The sequence below is a fragment of the Triturus cristatus genome, chromosome 12, assembly GCF_964204655.1.
Source record: "Triturus cristatus chromosome 12, aTriCri1.1, whole genome shotgun sequence".
NCBI lineage: Eukaryota > Metazoa > Chordata > Amphibia > Caudata > Salamandridae > Triturus > Triturus cristatus.
The window spans coordinates 194,083,406-194,107,158 of NC_140595.1; the positions used below are offsets into that span (position 1 = coordinate 194,083,406).

Below are 23,753 nucleotides of genomic sequence, written 5' to 3' on the forward strand. Positions count from 1 at the left end.
TTTTTTTTTCTTTATTTTCGCTTTTTTTTTTTGTTCTCATTTGCCTGCCCCACAATCCCAAAAAGAGCAGCGCCAATCACCTTAGATGTCGTCTGGAACTAGTTACTGTTCCTATCCCAGACCTGGACACCAAATAAATATAGACCGGCGGAAGACGCTCTCCGGGATGTTATTGCGGGAAGAGAGAGAAGGATGAGAGGGTACTCCTCACTACTCCATCTAGACTTAATAAGCCTTTTAGAAGGAACCACAAAGGCACCTGGAGTATGATGGCATAATCATTGGACCTGGGGAAAGAAAAAAAAAAACCCCGGCAACTCAACAGAGCCTTTTATTTCCACTGGACCAGCAAGTTCCAAAAAGAGAGGTTACGTTGGCTACATGTCCTGGCCATGTCCACCTTATATGTATCATATATGGAGTCTAGCCATCCTGCGTGTGAAGGTGCCTTCTGGTCTACCCAAAATTTACAGATCTGCCTTCTGGCCAACAGGATTGCATAAAACAGGAAACTCTTTGCCTGCCCCGTGATATTATCATCCACCCCGAATATAATTAACGGCAGAGTAAGAGATATAGATTTCTTAAGGATGGCGTCCAAAGTAGACTTTACTTCCTCCCAAAAGGTGTTAATAAGTGGACAGTCCATAAACATGTGAACATCATAAGCTGCAGGGAGATTACACTTATTACATGCTTTTCCCGGCTGAAATTTAGATAACCTTTGAGGGGACAAATAGGCTCGGTGGAGGGTAAACAGATGGTTCCGCCTCAACCAAGCCGGCTTAACCACTTTATACAGGAGAGTGAAAGATCTTATCCATATATCCTCACACTGCATACCCATGAGCCCACCCCATTGTTCATCAGGTAGAGTGAAGTCCCCATCCACCTCCTCCTGAATAGCCCAATACCAAAAGGCTACCTCCTTCCCCACCTCTTGTCTCTCTATCAACTGTTCCTCCAAGAGGCTGCTCCCCCCAGAGTATATCTTTTTCTTAATCAGTTCTCGGGACCAGCTAACAAGCTGCATGTATTTAAATCTAGATAGTGTGGGGCCAACCTTCTCATATAACTCCTCCCACCCCAACAGCGCCCCATCCATTAACAGCTGTCCCCAACTTACTATCCCTGCCTCCCTGATAGGTGTTGCAAGACTATCCCTTAAACATGGAGGGAGCCCCGGGGAGACCCAGATTGGGGCAAGCCTAGAAAAATATGGCAACCCCACCCTTTCTCTAATCAATTTCCAAGCTTTGGCCAATGATAGTAGAGTCTTTAACCTCACCTTCTTGAAGAACTTCCGGTCTCCGAATTTAAAAAGAAAACCATCAGGGGGCAAATCTGCCCCGTTCAACATAACCTTAAACATTTTACCAATTGGTGTGCTTGATGGAGATTTCAACAACATCCTGGAGTATGATAACTGAAATGCCCAGGCGTAATATTGTAGGTCCGGGAGTGTAAGCCCCCCCTTCTCCCTCCTCCTTCTCAGTTTTTTCCAGGCCAGTCTAGTAGCTTTATAATTCCAAACAAATGAATTTATGTCTTGCTGACATTTTTGAATTTGCTTATGGTCAAAGGCTAAAGGGATGGTGTTGAAAATAAACGTATACTTGGGGAGGATGGACATTTTTATTAAACTAACTCTCCCAAGTATTGTCAGTGGAAGAAAGGCCCAGGCTTTTAATAGTGCCCGACATTCTCGGAAAACCTGGTCCAAATTAATATATGTCATTTTACCGATCTCCTGGGTGATCTTAATTCCCAGATAGCGCATAGATGGGACGACAACCAGATTCGAATTTGGAATGTTCCTGGTCATCACCTCAGTCTTTCCTTCGTTGATTTCATACCCAGAAATCCGCCCAAATTCCTTTGCTCTATTGATAATAACGGGGAAAGCCTGCACAGGGTCGTTTGTATAAACAATAATATCGTCCGCATAAAGTCCTATCCGCTTAACCCATCCTCCAAACTCAAGAGGGGATGTTATCATTGTCTCTCAGAATTTGAGCAAAGGGTTCGATGTATATATTGAATAGGAGGGGAGAAAGCGGGCAACCCTGCCTGGTACCCCTCGTGATTTTAAAATGCGCAGTAAGGGCCCCATTAACCAGAAGTCTAGCCCTTGGGTCCTTATAAAGGAGTACGATAGCTCGACGGAAGTTTTCTCCTAAGTTAACCCTTTTCAGAACCGCGGCCAAGTAGGGCCAGTTGAGCCTATCAAAGGCTTTGGTGGCGTCCAGAGTAAAAGTGGCCAATGGGAGAGAGAATGAAGTAGCGATGTCAATTGCTCCAGCCAAATCATGGGTGAGATCTGCCAACTGTCGCCCTCTTATAAATCCCTTCTGGTCATGATGGATTATTGACCCGATCTCACTCCCTAACCTTCCTGCGAGAATGGCCGCAAAGATCTTATAGTCATTGTTTAGGAGTGAGATTGGTCTATAGGACCCGCAATCAGCCGGGTCCTTGCCAGGTTTAGGAATCAGCACAATAGTCGCCTCATTCCACGAATCTGGCGGGGCCATGCCTTCCATGAATATAGCATTAAAAAGGGTGGTTAAAGATGGAACTATCACTGAACCCAGTGCACTGTACTCTTCCCCTGGAAGGCCATCGTGGCCTGCGGCTTTCGCTCGCTTCAATTGCTTGATGGCAGTACTGACTTCGCCCTCTGTTATTTTGTTCTCCAATTGGTCACGCTGGTCTGAGGAAAATGTGGGGAGGTGAGCCTCATCTAACCATGCCTCTCTGGCCTCCTTAGCCGTGAGGTCATCCACGATGTCTTCCTTGTAAATGTTTTGAAAGAACTCCTGAAAGGCGGCCCCTATTTCTGCCGTAGTAGATCTAGCCTTGACTTCCCCTACCCGTTTTATTTCCTTAATATATTTTTTGGCCTGATCTGCTTTTATTTTCCACGCCAAGATTTTACCCGCGGACTCTCCGTACTCGAAATATGACAGCTTACTTGCCTCCCATCTCTTGGCCACCCTTTTCTGAAGTAGATTTTCAAGCTTTACCTTCAAGGCAGCCCGCATCTCCAGGTTCTCTGCCGAGAGTGGAACTCTTTTCAGCTCTATCTGCCTAAGCTCCTGCTCTATATTAGTGACTGCGGTTCTATAGACCTTACGTCTATACGAGGCTCTGTTTGTTATGCAGCCTCTTAGGAAGGCTTTCAATGCTTCCCATACGGTGACTATTGAGGCTGAATTTATATTAATATCCAGGAATATGCTAACTTCAGCGACAAGGAAGCAAATTTCATCCTCTTCAAGCAGAATCGTACGATCAAAGGACCAAGAGGTTTGCCTGATCTGCTGATGATGAGACAGAATGAAAAAATGGCCGAATGGTCGGAGAGGTGGGAGGGGATATATGATATCTTCTTCAAGCCGTCTGTCAACTTATGACTGAAAAAGGCGTAATCGATTCTTGACTTATATTTATATTTATAGTTGTGAAAGGAAAACCCTAGTATACTGCCCGATCTCTGCCTCCATTCATCCACCAGCCCCAGATTCGACATTATACCTATAAGGGTTTGCCTAGATTTAGAGAGTGTTATTGCTCTTGAGTTAGATGATTTATCCAGCATGGGATTTAAAACTATGTTAAAGTCTCCCACCCAAATAATGGGGTCTTGACAAGAGATCAGATAATTCTGAATTTTGTTCAGGAAAGACGGGTCATCTTGATTCGGGCCATAATAACCCACTAGGGTGTACACTAACCCTTCTAACTGCACTTTTATCAATAGCCATCTACCACTAAGATCTTCCTTCTGCTCCAAAATTTGAGCGCTAATCTGTTTTTTAAATATTATAAGGATCCCTCGTATGTTGGCATTGTGGTCCGTACATACAAATTTGTCCACCCACTTCAAATTCTTCAGCATATCCCTGACCTCGTGTTTTAGTAAGTGTGTCTCCTGGATGACAATGACCTGTGCAGGGGAGTCTTTCAGATACTGTAAGATTCTATGTCTTCTAGCCTTCACCCGCAGGCCGTTGACATTCCAGGATAAGAATGGCAACCCAGTCATAGTGCCTTAACCTTTCCCATCGTTCCTATCCCTCCACCTAAAAAACCAATCTCTCTAAAACGGTCCCTACGACAACTCCTAGCCAAAACTTCACCAAACACTAAATTATAAACTACAGGGAAAACTGAGACAAACTTATGAGGACTTTTTCACTTGCCCCCCCCCCCCTCACCCCTCCCCCCTGGAAAACCCTCCCTTGTTGATACTGGCATGATGTAATGCCCGTTTAACGTCAGAAAGAGACCATCCCTGAGCCCCCACAGTACCCAATAGGCGAAGGAACCGGCTTACCTCCACCTGTACTTTCACTTGTAAATAACTTGTTGAAAACTGCATCCTGTCCACTGAGCTAGCTTAAACAGATGGAGAACATTCCTTCAGGTCAGCAGTTCTAGCCCTAGTACGTTCCCTTCTTTAAGGCAGTAATACTTTATAAAGCAATACCAAAGGGGATGATGGACGGAGCGTTTGAGCAAATCAAACACTCATCCCCAGTCAACTGATCTGGGTTTAATCCATCATCATTCTTTAGCTCACTCCACCACCAGACATGGCCATATGCAAATCAGGCTGACCCTGTGCCTCATGGGAACAGTCCAGCCCGAACTGCCAAGCCATGACTTCCCTGGACCAGAAACCAGCATCCTGGGACCGGTTTCGGGTTCATAACCCTCATCAGCCAGGCTATCTTGAATCCAGTGGCAAAGTGAGCAAGGGACCCACGTCTGGGCATACCCTGCCAACTTAGGGCGAACAAAGCTATACCAAAGGGGATGATGGACGGAGCGTTTGAGCAAATCAAACACTCACCCCCAGTAAACTGATCTGGGTTTAATCCATCATCATTCTTTAGCTCACTCCACCACCCCAGTTCAGACATGGCCATATGCAAATCAGTCTGACCCTGTGCCTCATGGGAACAGTCCTGCCGGAACTGCCAAGCCATGTCTTCCCTGGACCAGAAACAAGCATCCTGGGACCGGTTTTAGGTTCATAACCCTCATCAGCCAGGCTATCTTGAATCCAGTGGCAAAGTGAGCAAGGGACCCACGTCTGGGCATACCCTGCCAACTTAGGGCGAACAAAGCGATACCAAAGGGAATGATGGATGGAGCGTTTGAGCAAATCAAACACTAACCCTCAGTCAACTGATATGGGTTTAATCCATCATCATTCTTTAGCTCACTCCACCACCCCAGTTCAGACATGGCCATATGCAAATCAGTCTGACCCTGTGCCTCATGGGAACAGTCCAGCCCGAACTGCCAAGCCTTGTCTTCCCTGGCAGGGTATGCCCAGACGTGGGTCCCTTGCTCACTTTGCCACTGGATTCAAGATAGCCTGGCTGATGAGGGTTATGAACCCGAAACCGGTCCCAGGATGCTTGTTTCTGGTCCAGGGAAGACATGGCTTGGCAGTTCAGGATGGACTGTTCCCATGAGGCACAGGGTCAGACTGATTTGCATGTGGCCATGTCTGAACTGGGGTGGTGGAGTGAGCTAAAGAATGATGATGGATTAAACCCAGATCAGTTGACTGGGGGTGAGTGTTTGATTTGCTCAAACGCACCGTCCATCATCCCCTTTGGTATCGCTCCATTCCCTTTGGCATCCCCTTTGGTATCATTCCCTTTGGTAATACTTTATAGGCAGTCCTTCCAAAGGACTCTATCATGCCTCTAAAGGCCATCCTTAAAACTGCAGCATGCCTGGTCTCCAATGTAAAACAAATCTGATTATTTTATCCCACTTCTAAATCTACTCCAATGATTACCATTTGAAGCTCATATTAACATCAAAGTAATCTTTCGAACACACACAGCTCTGCACTCTAGGCTACCATCTACCCTCCTGGACAAACTACTCACCACTGAAAGAGAAAGGCTGACAAGAGGCCCTTAAAACATCAGACTGAATCTTAATCTCCTCTTCAGGAAAATCATTGAAACCTATTTATTCAAGCTTCCTCCACCAGAGTAAAATGCCCTATTTTTCTGTTTACACCACTCTTTTTTTCACCCCATCCTATCACTCAAGTTTATTGTACTGTTAATAATACGATTTATTTCCTGGTTCTTACATTAATTCTAAAGAACCTATATAATTTTACTTGAAATACTCTGTTGCTCCACTGTCTCAGCAAATGCCAGAAAGAAATTAATAAAAATAAACAATTGCATGCTACCAAAAGGTAAATTAACACTTACAGGATAAGCGCAAGGCCCATTGTACCAGAAGCAGCTATGGACATCTGTACGGTCATCAACAGGAAATCAGTGCATATATTAGTTAGGGTCTACGATACTTACTCTGACTCCTGAATAGATACGCCAGTGAAACATGCCTCCATACATTACTTTTGTGCTTGCCTGAAGTTATTTTTCTCCCTCTATGCTTTAATACCCAAACTCCGAGGCTGCAGCATCTTTAGTTTGCTACTCTAGTCTACCGTTTATCTATATCACAACAAATACTTTAACAGAGAAGAAAAAGTTACTTACCTGTAGGCCTGATTCTCGATCATGGGTATTCTTTCTAAATCTATAAATATGTCACTGTCACCGCCTCCCATGTTTCCAGAAGCAGAGCGGAGAAGTCTTTGAGGTTAAGATCCTGTGACTGAGTTACCGTTTAAAACGCTAACAGGTGTTGTCTGATTGACACTGTGGATATAAGTGCTTGATTACAGTTGAAGCCAATTTTCCTATAGTTTTTCCTCTACAAAGAGTTAAAAAGTGGTGTTTTAAGTAATGTTTACACTTACATGGGCATTCATTTCAATCAGTTAAATTTAAAACATGTCAGTAAATGTTGCCTTTTATGAAACATGTTTATTCATTATTTGTCCTACTTTTAGAGCTTGCTGGTTGTTTCTTAAACCATAAATATCAAGCCCCATTGTAGATCTGGGTTTACGTGTCTAATATGATTATAGTGATAATAGCCCTGACACTAGATCTAGTTAAGGAGTGTTCCGTTCCATATTTGAATCAAGAATAGCTTCTCCTCAGCAATTCTATTTTCTTGTCCCAGATTTTATAGGTGACATTCTTGGTTCATGGTCCTTTAGCTATGACCACACTGTTCCTTTTAGAATAATTTGGCCCTATGATCCAACAGTAGTGGGTTCCTTGGACATGTACATCACTAGGTCCTGCCCCATAATCTAAACTTTACCTAGGATTTTGTGTATAGCAAAAAAGCTACAGTGCCAACAGTGCATCGGGAAAACTGCTATCAAAGCCTCCCCTCTGGAGTATATTAAGCGTGCATTAAGAGAACTTTAGCGGGGAAAGTTTTAGGCCATAAGTGTTGTCCTTTGGACCATACATGAAAATAGTTAATCATTGTTTGCAGGATAAAAACTGTTTCAAAAACCTACCTACCATCTACAGTGAGCATCAACCAAATTAGTGATGATGCCTCCAGTTAGCCAGAATTGATCTTTTTCCTTTCAGGACATCTGGAATAATTTCTATTTGACCCGTATTCTGCATTTGACTACATACAATTTTGACATTTTCTCTTCTAAGGAGCAAACATTTATATGAATTTCCTTAGCAAAAGCTCTAAAATTCTGCCTGAAAATGTTGCCATGTATCAAAAAAATAACACAACAGAAGGGATTATCAGCTGTCATAAAAATGGCAAACACTATGTATTGAATCAGCAGGTTTCTGGTCAGCGAATGTGGTCTCTTTCTTAGCACACGGTTGCCTGGCCTGAGGTTTTCTCTGCAATTCTGTTCTGGGCTTCTGAAATTACTTTTTCATGAACAACTGTTGGGAAGTAAGGCTGAAAAGTATAGACAGACCATAACCCCTTACATTTGACGTTCTTCCAGACTCAAATTGTTCATGACAGAGCAGCAAGTCAGATGCTTGACTTTGGGACCTTCCATGATCAGTTGCTAATACTCATTGTAGCATGACTGGGATTCTAATGGCTGAAACTGTCAGTGACGTGGAAATGGCTCTGCATTTAGGGGTTATCTAAACCTTTTTAACTTCTTAAAGTGGTACCATGCATTTCAGGGATGAGAAAAAACAATTATTTCCAGAAATTTGATAGCCTCCCGTAGATGGTCTTAAGCTGCTGCTGCAAAAACTTCCTAAACATGCGTTTTTTAAATCCTTTAAAGCAAATGAAAAAATAGACTATTAGAATCCTCTTTCTATTTCTCATTTCCCATTTTCTTCCTAACATGGTTCGGTGAGGTTGCTCGGTTGCCTGTTTAGTATTTCCTTTATTTTCTCAGTCACTCAGAAAAACCTGTAACCTGGTCATGATAATGTTCTGATGGGCTTTCAGCATGGTGAATGAACTCTTAGACGTTGATAGATGGTTATAAAATACACTAATGTACCTACAGAAAATGCTCGCTGTGTACATATTAATTTGAAATTTCATATCATCCCACACAAAACTCCTATTAATCCCTCAATTCAGTACTGTTTAAAATAGGCAAATATTGTGATTAAATCCAGAAATATAGTTAGAATTTTCTGAAAAAAATTCCCTCAAAGTGGATCTAATTTCATCTAGTACCATCAGACGTTAATGATACACTAACTTATTTCTCACCTGATCACTCTCTCCAGTCAACAGATAGTTATTAAATTACTCAGAAAAATGTGTTTTTTTCATTTCACTTAGAACAAAGCTAACATTGGCAGATCATTCACCTGTATCTTGCTTGGGCTAGCGAAATAGCAAAAAATTCAAAGGTAGATAAATTGAAAAGAAAGAGGTAGATAAGCAAATGCATGGACTGAAGTGTTTTATTGATATTACTCAATTTTAATATAAAACATGAAAGTATCTCTAAAATCTTGCTGCTGTTGATTGGTTTTACAGATGTTTGAGAAATGTTTTATGCGCTTTGCGTTCTTGATAAAATAGGTATTTTACGCTTGCAGTAAGTTGATAAAATTGTCCGTTTAAGAGCGGCCAAGCCTCTCTAGTGGGAGTAACAACATGACATTGTGTCAAACGATTTATAGTGCTCTTGCAGCACTACAAGAGCTGAAGAAGAGTACTAGAAAGAAGAGAATGAATTGGTACACTGCATAACAATATCAGTTGATGGCCTGGAGGATGTGAGTAATCGATACTCTGCTTACAAGCACCCAACGTGCTGTCCCTGCTTAGTTTCCAATGTTGGAGTGCAGAAGGTTTGGAGAGGGAAAAGTATCCAGATCTTGCCACTTATTTCTCATCAAAGGCCCAACATTAAAAGTAGGGCAAACTGTAATTGAATGTGAGTGGTAGAAGTCTGAAGGCGGTTATCTAATTGTGACACAAGAGGCCACTACATTCAGATCTGTTATTAAGTCTATCTTTTTTTTTTTTCTTGCAGTGGCTGTGTGATTGGACCAACATTTCATTTTAGTGTGCCATCCTTAAACTTTGGGGATGTGTCCTTTGGTGAGTAAAATATGTGTTATGTAATGTTCTGTTACAGGTGTTCTGTATGAAACTTCTTTTAATGGGTCGCTTCAGAGTAGATGCTGGATTCATGTTACCTGAATGTTCTATTTTGACTGGCATATAATTGATTTCCTTCCTCTCATAAACATTACTAATATATTAGTCCACTAAAACTCATAGGTAAGGCAATCAATGTTTTTTGTCATTAAATTTGAATATGAAAACCTGTTTGGGCATTGTTTATGATAGTTTTAATGTAATTGTGTTTTACTGGGGATCGTATTTTACGGGGCAGTTTTAACAAACTGTCTTCTCTTTTTGACACCGGCGTCACCCGTAAGGAAGCGGGTCCGCCATCTTGCTTAAACAACATCACTTAAGAAGCTATAAATACAGGAGGCTGGAGCGTTTGCGCAGCGGATGTGCGCTGCGGGCGTGCCGCATGCGCGCCAAAGACAAACCCGTCCGCGCTCCGACCACGCTCAGCGCCAGCCGTGCTGGCGGTGCAGCGTTAATTCAGCAAGATAGAATCTACTATACGCGGAAGGAACTCCTAAGTATTGGTAAGCGCCCCGCCCCCTCCAAAACAACTGAGACCACCAAGAATTATAGTATTAATCAATTGCCCATAGATAAGTTAAAATGTGGTCTGGTGAATGCCAGATCCCTTCCAAAACATGTGGAAGAAATTAATTTAATGCTTGACACAGGGGGGTTCGATGTAATATTTATCACTGAAACATGGACTACAGGGGAATCTGTCTTTGATCTTGACAGAGCTTATCCCAACGGGTTTAAAGGCTTCCATAAGCCCCAAACTGCTAAGAAGGGGGATGGATTAGGCATTCTCTATAAGGACAATTGGGACTTTACCGCCTTTCCTCTAGACGAGGCAGACGGAATTGAACTATTAGGTTTCATATTCGATGGTCATAAGGAGAATATGCCTACTGGGATCCTTTGTTATAGGCCACCTAACACCGCAAATTCTTCCCTACCTTCTTTTTTAGACGTAGTCACTGTTAGAAATGGGATCTCTGGTTGGCTAAGGCTTGCACCAAAGCCAGGCAGAGACCACCACTCTAGTTAGGGCAAGGGAGTTACACGCCAAAGATAACCCCTGCTCACCCTCTTGGTAACTTGGCACGAGCAGTCAGGCCTATCCCGGAGGCCATGTGTAAAGCATTTGCGCAACCCACACACCAACAACATACTAGGCACACCACAAAAGGAACTCCACACAAGGTTATATCAAAAATAGCCTTTGTATTATCATAAAACATATTAGAATAGTAATCACACAATATACTCTGGGCAATATTTACAGGGGATTATATACACATGACAGGGCCACTTGGACCACTGCCAGAACCATCACTTAGTAAAAATAGTAATTGTAGAGCATCAAATAAACATAGAACACAACCAGTAATTACTGGCAAACACTGTACTCAGCATCCTCCTGCAACATAAATCATATTATGCACAGTATCACGTTAGGCGGGAAATATATTCTGCGCCAACCTCATAAGCATAAACACATTATGCAATCTTCTCATAAGTCTAAACGCTTTAGACCATAACCTCCTAAGCATAACTCACATTAGGAAATAATCTCACTAGCATAAACCACAGTAGGCAAATAACCTAATACCTAAACCATAGTAGAGAATAACTCAAACATAACACAGTATGCAAAGTCTCATAATCATAAAACTACATTAGAGGCATGAAACAGGGTGTGTAAATTATAGCAGATAAATCACATTTCCTAGCACCACATAAATCACATTAGGGCCTGGCGCTCTACAATCTAACAGTCCCCCTGGCCAACTGGCCTTCTCAAAGGGGCTCAAATGCCCTGCGTCCAGAATGTCAGGGCTGCTGCCAATGCAGCAGAATCCAAGGTGCGCCATCGCGCTGGGGCAAAGGAGTGCATCTCACTCCTCTCTCAAAACATGCCCCCAAAGAACTGTGGCCTAAACGTGGCAGCTGGCACTAAGTGCTGCACAGCTGTGGATCCAATAAAGGCCTGGGCTCTCACTGTGCCCTTGGGATCCCCACTGGGACTCTGTAGAAAAAGAATGCGGGCAAAAACGTTGCAGCTACCCACTGTCAGGCGGGGCAGCTGGGGCAGGAGCACGAGCACCGACAATGTGCTCCGATTAGGGAGGCCCCCACTGGTCCCTATGTAATCAGGGGAAAGACTGCCCCCTAACGTGGGAGCTCGGGAAATGGCCAAACTGGTAGGAAAGTACGGGCACCACCGGCCCTCGGGACCCCCACTGGGGCCCTTAAAAACAAATAACCCATTGTTGGAGCACACTGGCTCTTAAAACAAAACATGCCCACGATGGAGCGGCCCGCTGTCATGCGGGGCCGCTCAGGAGGTGGGCCTCGGCACTTGTGCCTCCATCTCCTCTTCCCCCCCCCCCCCCCCCCCCCAGCCCTCTTCACTCACCGGGCTGCGGGGCAGGCTCTCCTCCGGCTGTGGCTCCACAAGATGCGGGGCTCTCTCTCGCTACGAGAGCCCCACCGACCAGCACCAGCACTTCTGCACGCAGGGCTTCCCTTCGTTCACGGGAGCCCCGCGTTGCCATCGGCAGCCTCGATGTAGGCGGAGTGGGCTCCCGCCTGCCTGCAGCTTCCCTCAGTTTCACCCGGGTCCCCTCCTGGGACCCGGGACTTCTCTTCTTGTGGCCGCGATTGCGGGCTCTCCCTCACACATGGGAGCACCGCGTCATCACCGGCGCCGGACTTCCACTCCTTCTTCCGGCGCTAGGCTGCAGGACCCGCCCCTAGTCAGGTGGAGGAATTTGGGTCGCATTGGGCAGCGGCCCGGCGGCACCTCTCTTCGCTCGGGCTGCGGCGGTGATCTCCATGGCAATAGGAACGCGGGTCGGCTCCCGCCAACACCACGTCAAGGCGGGGTGGGCACCCGCTATTTAAGTATTCAAAAAGCTGGGTGGGCACCCGCAATGAAGCTTCAAACGCGGGGTGCGCACCCGCGAAAGGCAGGACGGGGGAATCCCTACACTGTGAATTCCCTCTAGAAACAAAGACGGCAGCTCACGCTCTTCTTGGGGAAAAAAAGGTCTTCCAGGTCCTCAAGGTGTCAGGGGCATGGTGGGGCCGAGGGAGGTCTGCACACAGGGCCCTCCAGCAGGGAGGCAAGCCCCCATGGCAGTTCATCCTGGGCCCCAGCAGCAGCAAGCCCCCACGAGTACAGGAACAAGAAGTGAACATTTTCATGGGGTCACAGCCCCTATATTTATATCACACAATCCTTTGTCTTTAGTGCAGGGCATGGGGGAACCAGATTGGTTCAGGGGGAAATTGGGGCACTTTGTTTTGCAAGCTCCTCTTCCCCTTTGTCAGGTGGGGGCTAGGTGATCAGACACACCACAGTGGGCGGAGCCAGCATTGTACAGGGCAGGCACCATCCTATGCAGAGTCAGGGGATTACCCTTCCCACTACTCTCAGCCCAGATGTCCTATTCAGCCCAGCGCTGACTCACCCTGCCCCTCCTGCTGTCACACACACCTCCCAGCTCCTGTCACTCACAAGCCAGACGTGCAATTCACATCAGGCAGGCAGAAACATAGCACACAGAAATGCCAACTTCTAAAAGTGGCATTTCTAAAATAACCACAATAAATCTGTGCACACCACTGCGCAGCATTTATTCACACAATTTCATACATACCAGACTTGATCACACTGCTCCTCTCATAACAGGAATTACCACTGACACACACTGATCAGGGAATCCCCAATGCATTCCTATGGGAGGGCAGGCCAACCTTACAAATATAACACAGAGAGCGCACGCACTTTACACTGGACCACAGTGCTAAAAGTGCCCAGAGGCCTAAAACCACCAATACCATGTCAGATAAAAGGCAACGTTTAGGGGTGAACCTGCCAAAAAGGGCCAAGTCCAAAAGTCACCAACATGAGGCTTACTCATACCAACCTTTTCTTGTTAGGAGACGTCAATTTCTGGACAGAAGAATACCTATCCCCGGCTTATAAAGAGCTGATGATCACTTGTGAAACTATCGGTCTCCAACAACAGGTCTAAGGCCCCACACATATAGCTGGCCACACTCTTGACCTCATTTTCTCCCCAGAAGGCCTTATTTCAGTTGGGGAAACCACCCCTTTGTGCTGGACCAATCACTCACTTATTATTTTTCACTTGCATGTGGACAAGAAGGGATATCTTGAAAAACCAAATACACATCTAGTAGAAAGCAGAGCATGGCACAAACTTCCAACTATTAAATCTAAACCCTTTCATAATGAGGTATACTTCTCTCCTACAGACTCCATAGAAGTGAATTATCAAAAGTTAGGAAAAGAGATCTCAAAAACACTAGACGAAATAATACCCCTGACTACTCTGAAACCCCGGAAAAAAGTATAAGCTCCATAGTACGATGTCACTCTGAAAGAAGCCAAGCTAAATTGGAGGCAATTAGAAAGGCGATGGAGGCACTATTATCCAAAGGAAGACGAGATCTATCTAAAATCTGCATTAAATGACTATAAAATAAGTTAAGAAAAGCTAAAGCTAACTATTATTGCGAGCTGATTAATGCGGCCCCCAACAAAGCAAAAAAGACTTTTAACCCCTTCTGTGCCACGCCCTTTCCCCCTCCTGTGCCGGGCGTTACATTAGTGGGTGGGGTTCATGACGAGATAGTCTCGTCATGGGCACAGCGCGACCGTGCTCCATGACGAGACTATCTCGTCATGGGCACTGAAGAGGTTAAAATACTTAAGGATTTTACCAATCCATCCTGTTTTAAGCGAGAAATTATACCGTCGCGGAAACTATGTGATGACCTGTCCGAATAATTTGAAAAACTATTTTAGATGGCATTGGCAAACCTAGTGCATCAAATAATTTTACCTTAAATATGAACAGTCCCTCCTAATTCGTCTTGCCGCACCTTTTGGACTTCACCTCAGCAGCTCTGACCAGGCTGGACCCCATCTCTGTCGAGGCATTCAAAATACTATACAGATCCATTAAGTCAGGATCCCCTCTCGACCCCTTCCCACCAAAGCAATGGACAAAATGGGAAGATGAATTGTCAGGCCCTCTCCTAGAGCTCTGTAATCATTCCCTTGAAACTGAGACAGTGCCTGACTGTTGGAAAAGGGCTATAGTGAAGCCGCTGTCGAAAAAAGCCTCAGCTGACCCATCAGATCTAGCTAATTTTTTACCTATTTCTCTCCTACCCTTCCCGATAAAACAAATCCTAGAGCGTTATGTCAGTGCAATCCTATCACAATACCTGGAGGAATACCCATGGCTAGAAGAAGAGCAATTTGACTTTCTTCCCGGTCCTGGAACCGAGAAGGCACTGATCTGTGCTACTGATGAAATACAGAGGATAACAGACAACGGACAACCAGTTGTACTGGTCCTCCTCAATCTGTCAGCCGCGTTTGACATGGTTAACCACCGCACCGTTTTGTCCAGACTTATGTCAGCAGGTGTCAGTGGCCCAATGCTAAACTGGCTAAAATCTTATCTAACTGGGCGCTGTCAGGCTGTATCTGCACCACCATTTTTTTCTAAATTCAGAATGACCTCAAATGGCGTCCCCCAAGGCTCTTCTCTCAGCCCAATTTTATTCAACATTTACATCAAACCTCTAATCTTCCTTATTAAGTCCCACAAGATAAAGCTGATTAACTATGCGGACGACATGCAGTTGATTTTATCACTAAACAAAGATCAGGCCGACTCTCCTGGCAATTTTCAGGCATGTCTCCTGGATATATCTAACTGGATGAACGCAAATTCTGGCATCTGCTCACGGAAACCCCACTGGGCAACTCAACTGCGGTACGAATCCGGGGGGGGGGGTAGTTCTAGACGAAAGGCTCTCTATGGAAAAGCAAGTGAATGGAATCACTGGTACCTGCTTTGCACTGATTTGTTCCCTCAGAAAATTATACCTATTGCTTGATCCCCCAGCTAGATCATTGATTTCAAGCGGTGTCATATTAAGTAGGCTGGACTATTGTAACGCTCTGCTATTAGGAGCCCCCAGCTTTTTACTAAAAAAGTTGGAATGCATCCAGATAGTCACACTAAACAGACCCCAATGCTCTTCTGCTACAACTGCCCTTAGAGATTTTCACTGCCGATTAGACAGAGAATAATATTCAAATCACTCTGCATCTTACATAAGGCACTACACAATAAAGGACCAAAACCTTTACAAGCCAAACTAAGAAAATACACCCCTGGCAGACTCCTTCGATCAGCTACAGATAACTATGTCCAAGAATATAGATTTTAAAAAGTTCAAAAAGGAGGTCGAGCCTTTACCGCAAAAGCAGCTCAGATATGGAATACACTGCCAGCCCCACTGAGGTCTCACACTGATCTGCTTATGTTTAGAAAGTCCTTGAAAACCTGGCTCTTTCCTTACTAACAGTCAAGTTCTGCTCCTTCAGACCTATTCCCGTTGACTCCCTCACATAGTGGTTTAGCTAGTGCCAGGATACCATTTCTGGTTACAGTGCGCTTTATAAATACTAAAAATACATACATACAATATAATGACTAATTCTGTTTACTACCTGTCTGAAAAAATGCTCATGAAACCAAATATCTAAGAACCTACTGACTTGTAGTTAAAATTTGTGCAACCTCAGGGCACTTTTTATAAATGCTCCTGCGGTTGGCTTCCACAAATGCAACACATATTTTTCCCACTGTCAGTTGAGATTGGAACAGTTTCTACCTATAGTAGACAGTTTGTCTGCTTCCTTTTAGAAATTGACTTCACCCCTTTTTCCATGTTAAATATATATTTATTGCGGGGACGCGCACCAGTCTTACCTGCGAGCCGTGAGGGGAACGGCGAGGACCTCTCCTCCAGCCACTTAAGCCCACGCTGTGAGGGGAACGGCCAACGCGAGTCCAGGCCAGCGGGCCACGCCGTGAGAGAAACGGCTGCTGTATAAACTACATTTCCCAGGAGGCTCTGGGAGGCGCAAGAAGAACGCGTCAACCCAGCGCCAGGGGGCATATAGAGCGCTCAATCCTCCCACAGCGCGGGACGCGCACCAGTCTTACCTGCGAGCCGTGAGGGGAACGGCGAGGACCTCTCCTCCAGCCACTTAAGCCCACGCCGTGAGGGGAATGGCCAACGCGAGTCCAGGCCAACGGGCCACGCCGTGAGGGAAACGGCTGCTGCATAAACTACATTTCCCAGGAGGCTCTGAGAGGAGCCATAAGAACGCGTCAACCCAGCGCCAGGGGGCATATAGAGCGCTCAATCCTCCCGCAGCGCGGGATGCCCACCAGTCTTACCTGCGAGCCGTGAGGGGAACGGCGAGAACGTCTCCTCCAGCCACTTAAGCCCACGCCGTGAGGGGAACGGCCAACGCGAGTCCAGGCCAACGGGCCACGCCGTGAGGGAAACGGCTGCTGCATAAACTACATTTCCCAGGAGGCTCTGAGAGGAGCCAGAAGAAGGCGTCAACCCAGCGCCAGGGGGCATATAGCGCGCTCAATCCTCCCGCAGCGCGGGACGCGCACCAGTCTTACCTGTGAGCCGTGAGGGGAACGGCGAGGACCTCTCCTCCAGCCACTTAAGCCCACGCCGTGAGGGGAACTGCCAACGCGAGTCCAGGCCAACGGGCCACGCCGTGAGGGAAACGGCTGCTTCATAAACTACATTTCCCAGGAGGCTCTGGGAGGCGCCAGAAGAACGCGTCAACCCAGCGCCAGGGGGCATATAGCACGCTCAATCCTCCCGCAGCGCGGGACGCGCACCAGTCTTACCTGCGAGCCGTGAGGGGAACGGCGAGGACCTCTCCTCCAGCCACTTAAGCCCACGCCGTGAGGGGAACGGCCAACGCGAGTTCAGGCCAACGGGCCATGCCGTGAGGGAAACGGCTGCTGCATAAACTACATTTCCCAGGAGGCTCTGGGAGGCGCCAGAAGAACGCGTCAACCCAGCGCCAGGGGGCATATAGAGCGCTCAATCCTCCCGCAGCACGGGACACGCACCAGTCTTACCTGCGATCCGTGAGGGGAACGGCGAGGACCTCTCCTCCAACCACTTAAGCTCACGCCGTGAGGGGAATGGCCAACGCGAGTCCAGGCCAACGGGCCACGCCGTGAGGGAAACGGCTGCTGCATAAACTACATTTCCCAGGAGGCTCGGGAGGCGCCAGAAGAACGCGTCAACCCAGCGCCAGGGGGCATATAGAGCGCTCAATCCTCCCGCAGCGTGGGACGCGCACCAGTCTTACCTGCGAGCCGTGAGGGGAACGGCGAGGACCTCTCCTCCAGCCACTTAAGCCCACGCCGTGAGGGGAACGGCCAACGCGAGCCCAGGCCAACGGGCCACGCCGTGAGGGAAACGGCTGCGGCATAAACTACATTTCCCAGGAGGCTCTGGGAGGCGCCAGAAGAACGCGTCAACCCAGCGCCAGGGGGCATATAGAGCGCTCAATCCTCACGCAGCGCGGGACGCACACCAGTCTTACCTGCGAGCCGTGAGGGGAACGGCGAGGACCTTTCCTCCAACCACTTATCCCACGCCGTGAGGGGAACGGCCAACGCGAGTCCAGGCCAACGGGCCACGCCGTGAGGGAAACGGCTGCTGCATAAACTACATTTCCCAGGAGGCTCTGGGAGGCGCCAGAAGAACACGTCAACCCAGCGCCAGGGGGCATATAGAGCGCTCAATCCTCCCGCAGCGCGGGACGCGCACCAGTCTTACCTGCGAGCCGTGAGGGGAACGACGAGGACCTCTCCTCCAGCCACTTAAGCCCACGCCGTGAGGGGAACGGCCAACGCGAGTCCAGGCCAACGGGCCACGCCGTGAGGGAAACGGCTGCTGCATAAACTACATTTCCCAGGAGGCTCTGGGAGGCGCCGAAGAACGCGTCAACCCAGTGCCAGGGGGCATATAGAGCGCTCAATCCTCACGCAGCGCGGGACGCACACCAGTCTTACCTGCGAGCCGTGAGGGGAACGGCGAGGACCTTTCCTCCAACCACTTAAGCCCACGCCGTGAGGGGAACGGCCAACGCGAGTCCAGGCCAACGGGCCACGCCGTGAGGGAAACGGCTGCTGCATAAACTACATTTCCCAGGAGGCTCTGGGAGGCGCCAGAAGAACGCGTCAACCCAGCGCCAGGGGGCATATAGAGCGCTCAATCCTCCCGCAGTGCAGGAAGCACACCAGTCTTACCTGCGAGCCGTGAGGGGAACGGCGAGGACCTCTCCTCCAGCCACTTAAGCCCACGCCATGAGGGGAACGGCCAACGCGAGTCCAGGCCAACGGGCCACACCGTGAGGGAAACGGCTGCTGCATAAACTACATTTCCCAGGAGGCTCTGGGAGGCGCCAGAAGAACGCGTAAACCCAGCGCCAGGGGGCATATAGAGTGCTCAATCCTCCCGCAGCACGGGACGCGCGCGGGCTGCGCCCGGGCAACGCCCGGGCCTAGGGCGGGCTCGTCCTTGCCCGTCATCGCCGGGAGGAGGCCGGGCTGGGCCCCCCCTCTTCAATCCTGACACATGTCTCCTGAGTTGTTGATCCAAGGAACTGTTGGTTGCATCGAGACTGCCAGCCCCTGACGCTGGATTATTGCCATTAGTGTTTGCATTTCTTCTCCTGTTTGTTGAGCTTAGCTATTCCAATGGGGAAGAGGAAGTTAATGGAGGGAGGGGGCTCCTTGTGATCTAAAAAAGGGAAAAAGGTCAAGAAAGCCCCCCATGCGACCAATAATTGCGTCCTTACAAGGATTGAGGGTATTGTAAATGAATGTGAAAACATCCTGGGAGACAGCAATATCTCTACTGCTGTCTTGAGCCCAACTGACTCTGAGGAAGCACTAGCACTGACATACTCACATGAAAGAGTTGTGCCCGCTATGTTCTCTAGGAAAACATCACTAAAATTACCAACTGTGCTAGTACATAAATCAAATGTGGGTATCCCGGGGCCCCCCAACTCTCAAGTCAATCCAGGTCTGGATGCTTACTTGAGAGCCACTAACAATGGTAAAGCCTGTGAAGGCTTGTTGGATGAAATACCCTGCTTAAACAGATTTGCTGCCTTAGATCCCAGCCCCGTGTGTAGCCCAATCGATACCCCTAGCCAAGAAGGTGCGGCTGAACCCCCTGCTATTCCAAGTTTTTGCAATTCTCGTGGCCCCCTCAACGCTGCTCTCCATCAGAGAGTGGAACTACTTGAAAGGGAACTAGCCATGCTGAGGCATAAAGTGGATGTGCTGGAAGCCAGGCCCCTAGGCCCAGTTACCCAACCCCCCCCCATTTTTAAAGAAGAGCATAGGCAGGGGTGAGGAGGAGAAGCGTTCTGGGGAAAATGGGTGCAGCCTAGTGCCAGGCCAGGTGACGCAGGCCCAATCATCTATTCTTGGCTCTTTTCCACTGACCAATTCCACTCCTTCTTTTGAGCCTATTATGGGTAAGGTTCTTAGAGGTAAGACTTTAGAACAGTCCTACCCAAGATTGAAATATGATAGAACTGTACCGATCAGAGAAGGGTCGTCAGACCAACCATGTCCAGGACCTAATAGGTGTAATTTACATGAGAGGAACTTTACTCCTAAAATCTATATGACCAAGGTCCCCAAACTCCCGAGCTACCTCAGATTTGAAACCCAAGAATCTCTCCACAACAAGGTAATCCATTGGATAAGACATGTGAGAGGTTGTAGGTCGGTAATACGGGAGGACCTGGTCAAAGTTAAGAGGATTTCAAAAGAGGGATCGTTGACAGACTGCATTGAGTTACAGCTACCCAATGACAAACTAGCAGACAACCTGGTGGCACTTGAACATCGCACTACCCCCCCCCCCAACCTTCGAAAATTCAGTTCCGTTTTTCTCCACTGTGGTCCCCTGAGGGCGAAGGGACTGTGAGTGGGCTGAGTTCAGTCGATTGACTGGACACACCACTCCCGTCAGTATTGGACATCAGATCAAAGAATGGGAAAAGAGATGATCCAGTCTCTTGTCCCAATATTAGGGGGGCTGAGCTAGGGGTGCGGGGGGTCACTGGTCAACTATAGTAGTCAAACTAGCGCTAGTAGTCCTTATATTAAGGGGAATACTCCAGTTTTCATTCGCTTTCTTTCCTGGAATATTGCTGGGTTACAGAAAAAAATTCTCTTACCAGAGTGGAACAACTTTATAGATAAACAAGATATCTGTCTTTTTCAGGAAACCTGGAGCACTGTCCCCCTCTATAAGTCTGGATTCACTACCTACTTTCTCCCAGCTTTACATTCAGGGAAAGGTCGACCAGCGGGGGGGCTCCATATCTGGCTAAACATTGCTTTGAATTGGTCAGCTTGTATACAAACAACCCCCTCAAATGACATTCTACATTTATCAGTGACAGGACCCAAAAATGGGTGAAACCTGGAAATATTTAATGTGTATGCCAGAGGGTCTCCCGGGGCACAATTTTCCTCCACTATAGCAGCCCTAGAGAACGTGCTGTCCAGTATTAATCCCAAATCAGTTGTTATTGTGGCAGGAGATCTTAACTGTACCTACGAACCCCTCTGTTCCGAGGACGTTCTGGGTTCAGGTGAACAGGACAACGTATTCTCAATACCCCCTCTTAGCCTAGCCCCAATAAAGAAGTGGACACAAAGGGCCATACAATTGAATGCCCTAACCGTGGCGCATAACCTAAGAGCTGTTAATGGTAGGACGCGCTCGGATAAATCTGGGCCAACACATATAATAGGACCAATTCCCAATCAAGGATCGATTATATCCTATTGGATTTACGGCTTTGGCAGGACCTGGCCGATATGGAAATTTTACCTTCACAAGATAGTGACCACAATCTGTTATGCATGCTTTTAAAAAATAACTGGACAACTTTTAGACCTCACACAGAAGCGAAAGTAGCAACAAAAGAAGTAGTGCCTTCCAACTGCAAGCGACCTTTTAAATGGCATAGGGTCTCTTTGGAGGAAGACAAACGGTGCAAAATAAGAGACCTTATAGAGTTGAAAGCTCTGGAGGTCGATTTGATTTGCCCAACTTTTGAGGGAGTTCAGAGCTCTCCACTTCCATCTTTCTATCAAGAAACCATCGAAAAGTTGGGAATGTATTTCATTATACTGGATCACTCCGCTCCTAAAAAGACCCCCAGGCCCTCCAATCTATGGTACTCGAAGACATGTAAAGTAAAGAGACGCATATTGACCGTAGCCCTCCAAAGTAATGATATCTCTCAGGTTAGACAGGCCAGAAAAGAGTATTCCGGGGCTATTGATCAAGCCAAGCGAATCTGGGAAGAAGCACGTTGGCAGGATCTTAAATCTGCTTCCTCTTTTAAGGACGCTACATTGTTCTGGAGTCTTATCCACAAAGGTAGCCAAAAGGGTGAGGCGATACCTAACCACATAACGGAACAACAGTGGCATTCACATTTTTCTGATCTATACAGTGAGGGCGATGTCCTCTTGCCTTTAAATGTTGAAAATTCACCGCCACCCCCGTTGGATCCACCACTAGTCGTGACCCATGAGGTGGATTATCCAGCTGCCCTCTTCAAAATTAACGAAGTTCTTCTTGCCATGGAAGGGTTAGCCCCGGGAAAGGCTGCGGGTCCGGATTCTATTCCCGGTGATCTCCGACATGAACCCAAAATTTGGGCTAATTTTATTTTATCTATAATGAATCTTGTTGAGAGAGGTCACCCTATTCCGGACTCCTGGAAGGGCGCTGAGGTGGTTACCATATACAAAAAGGGGAATAGGGAGGATCCTGCCAATTACAGGCCGATTAGTTTAATCGATGTAATCCAGAAGGTGGTTGGCAGGGTCCTCCTTTTGAGGGTGAGGTCTTGGATGGATGAGGACAATGTGCTTTCGCATTTTCAGGCGGGTTTTAGACAGGGGGTGGGCACGATGGACCAGGTCTTCCGGTTTTATATGACCTACTGGAAAACAGTGGTCATTGGGAAAGGCAGTCTCTATCTGGCCTTCATTGACCTCAAGACTGCCTTTGACTTGGTCCCTCGTGCCAAATTATGGCAGACACTCTTTGATATGGGTTTTCCCCCTATGTTACTTGACATCATCAAGCGCCTCCACGAGGGGAAATATGCAAGAATCAGGTGGGGAAACCAGGGCCAGTTGACACAAAGGATCGCAGTGAACAGGGCCAGGGATGTGTGCTGGCTCTTACACTGTTTTCTCTATTTATAAATGGGGTAGTGGAACATCTTAAAGAGGTTCCATCTGATGCCCCTTCTCTGGCCGGTGAAAAATCTCCCACCCTCCTCTTTGCAGACGATACCCTCTTGATGTCCAAAACGCCAAGCGGTCTGCAAAAGTTACTAGACAGATTCAGCGAATTTTGTGAAGTACGGGGTTTAGTGACTAACACAACTAAAACTAAACTTATGGCACTATCCCCTTCGAAACGCTTTAGGAATGACATTACATTGAATGGCATTTTATTGGATACTGTTGATTCCTTTGATTATCTGGGTATTAGGCTTAACAATAAAATGAAATGGAATAGTCATTTAGACAAAATGCTTCTCAACCATAAGAGGGTGGCGGGGGCCATCTTACGTGAACAACGTCTCTCCCTCAGTAGATTAGTCTCTCCGGCCCCTACAGTCTACGATGGGAAAGCTTTACCCCCAGCTTTATACGGAGCAGAGTTATGGGGGTTCGAGAACACCTGCGATCTGGAGAAATCCGAGAATAATTTTTTAAGAAATCTTGTCTCTCTCCCTCTCTCTACCCCTTTGACACCACTTCGGAAAGATATGGGTAAACGTTCCATCAAGGATCTAGCTAGACTGCGCCCGCTGCTTTTTTGGGTTCGTCTGAGACAAAACCCCGACCTAGCCAGCTATGTCAAAGCCCTGAATGAGATCATTCTTTTAAACACAGGCAATAAGATCAAATGGATTAACAAATTAAAACAGCTGGTTATAGAAATCGGATTTGGGGAGGCATGGTCTAGTCAGATTCCACCTACCAAGCAAAGCATAAGAAAAGCATACTGGGATTGGGTCTGGGGTGTGGAAGCTCGGTAAACTAACCATGGGTCGCTCACTGATCATTTTCTAGAGCATAAGCTTGTGGCCAAGCTATATCTCGATTTCATACAATCGCCACGAGACAGAATGCTCTATATAAGGCTCAGGTTTGACACACTCCGCTCAACTCCTTTGTAGCAAATTGGAAACGTTCGAGAGTGACATCTACCAACTGCCCTGGCTG

At 47.1% G+C, this 23,753-nt stretch overlaps 1 protein-coding gene across 1 annotated transcript in view; it reads left to right on the forward strand.

Moving 5' to 3' along the window:
- The window catches only part of HYDIN (HYDIN axonemal central pair apparatus protein), a 2,467,744-nt gene that overhangs the window by 599,024 nt on the left and 1,844,967 nt on the right, over positions 1 to 23,753 (forward strand). The window contains exon 13 of the mRNA XM_085640020.1: positions 9,407 to 9,474. Within this exon, the coding sequence (XP_085496146.1) occupies positions 9,407 to 9,474 (68 nt within the window). The remainder of the gene's footprint in view (positions 1 to 9,406; positions 9,475 to 23,753) is intronic.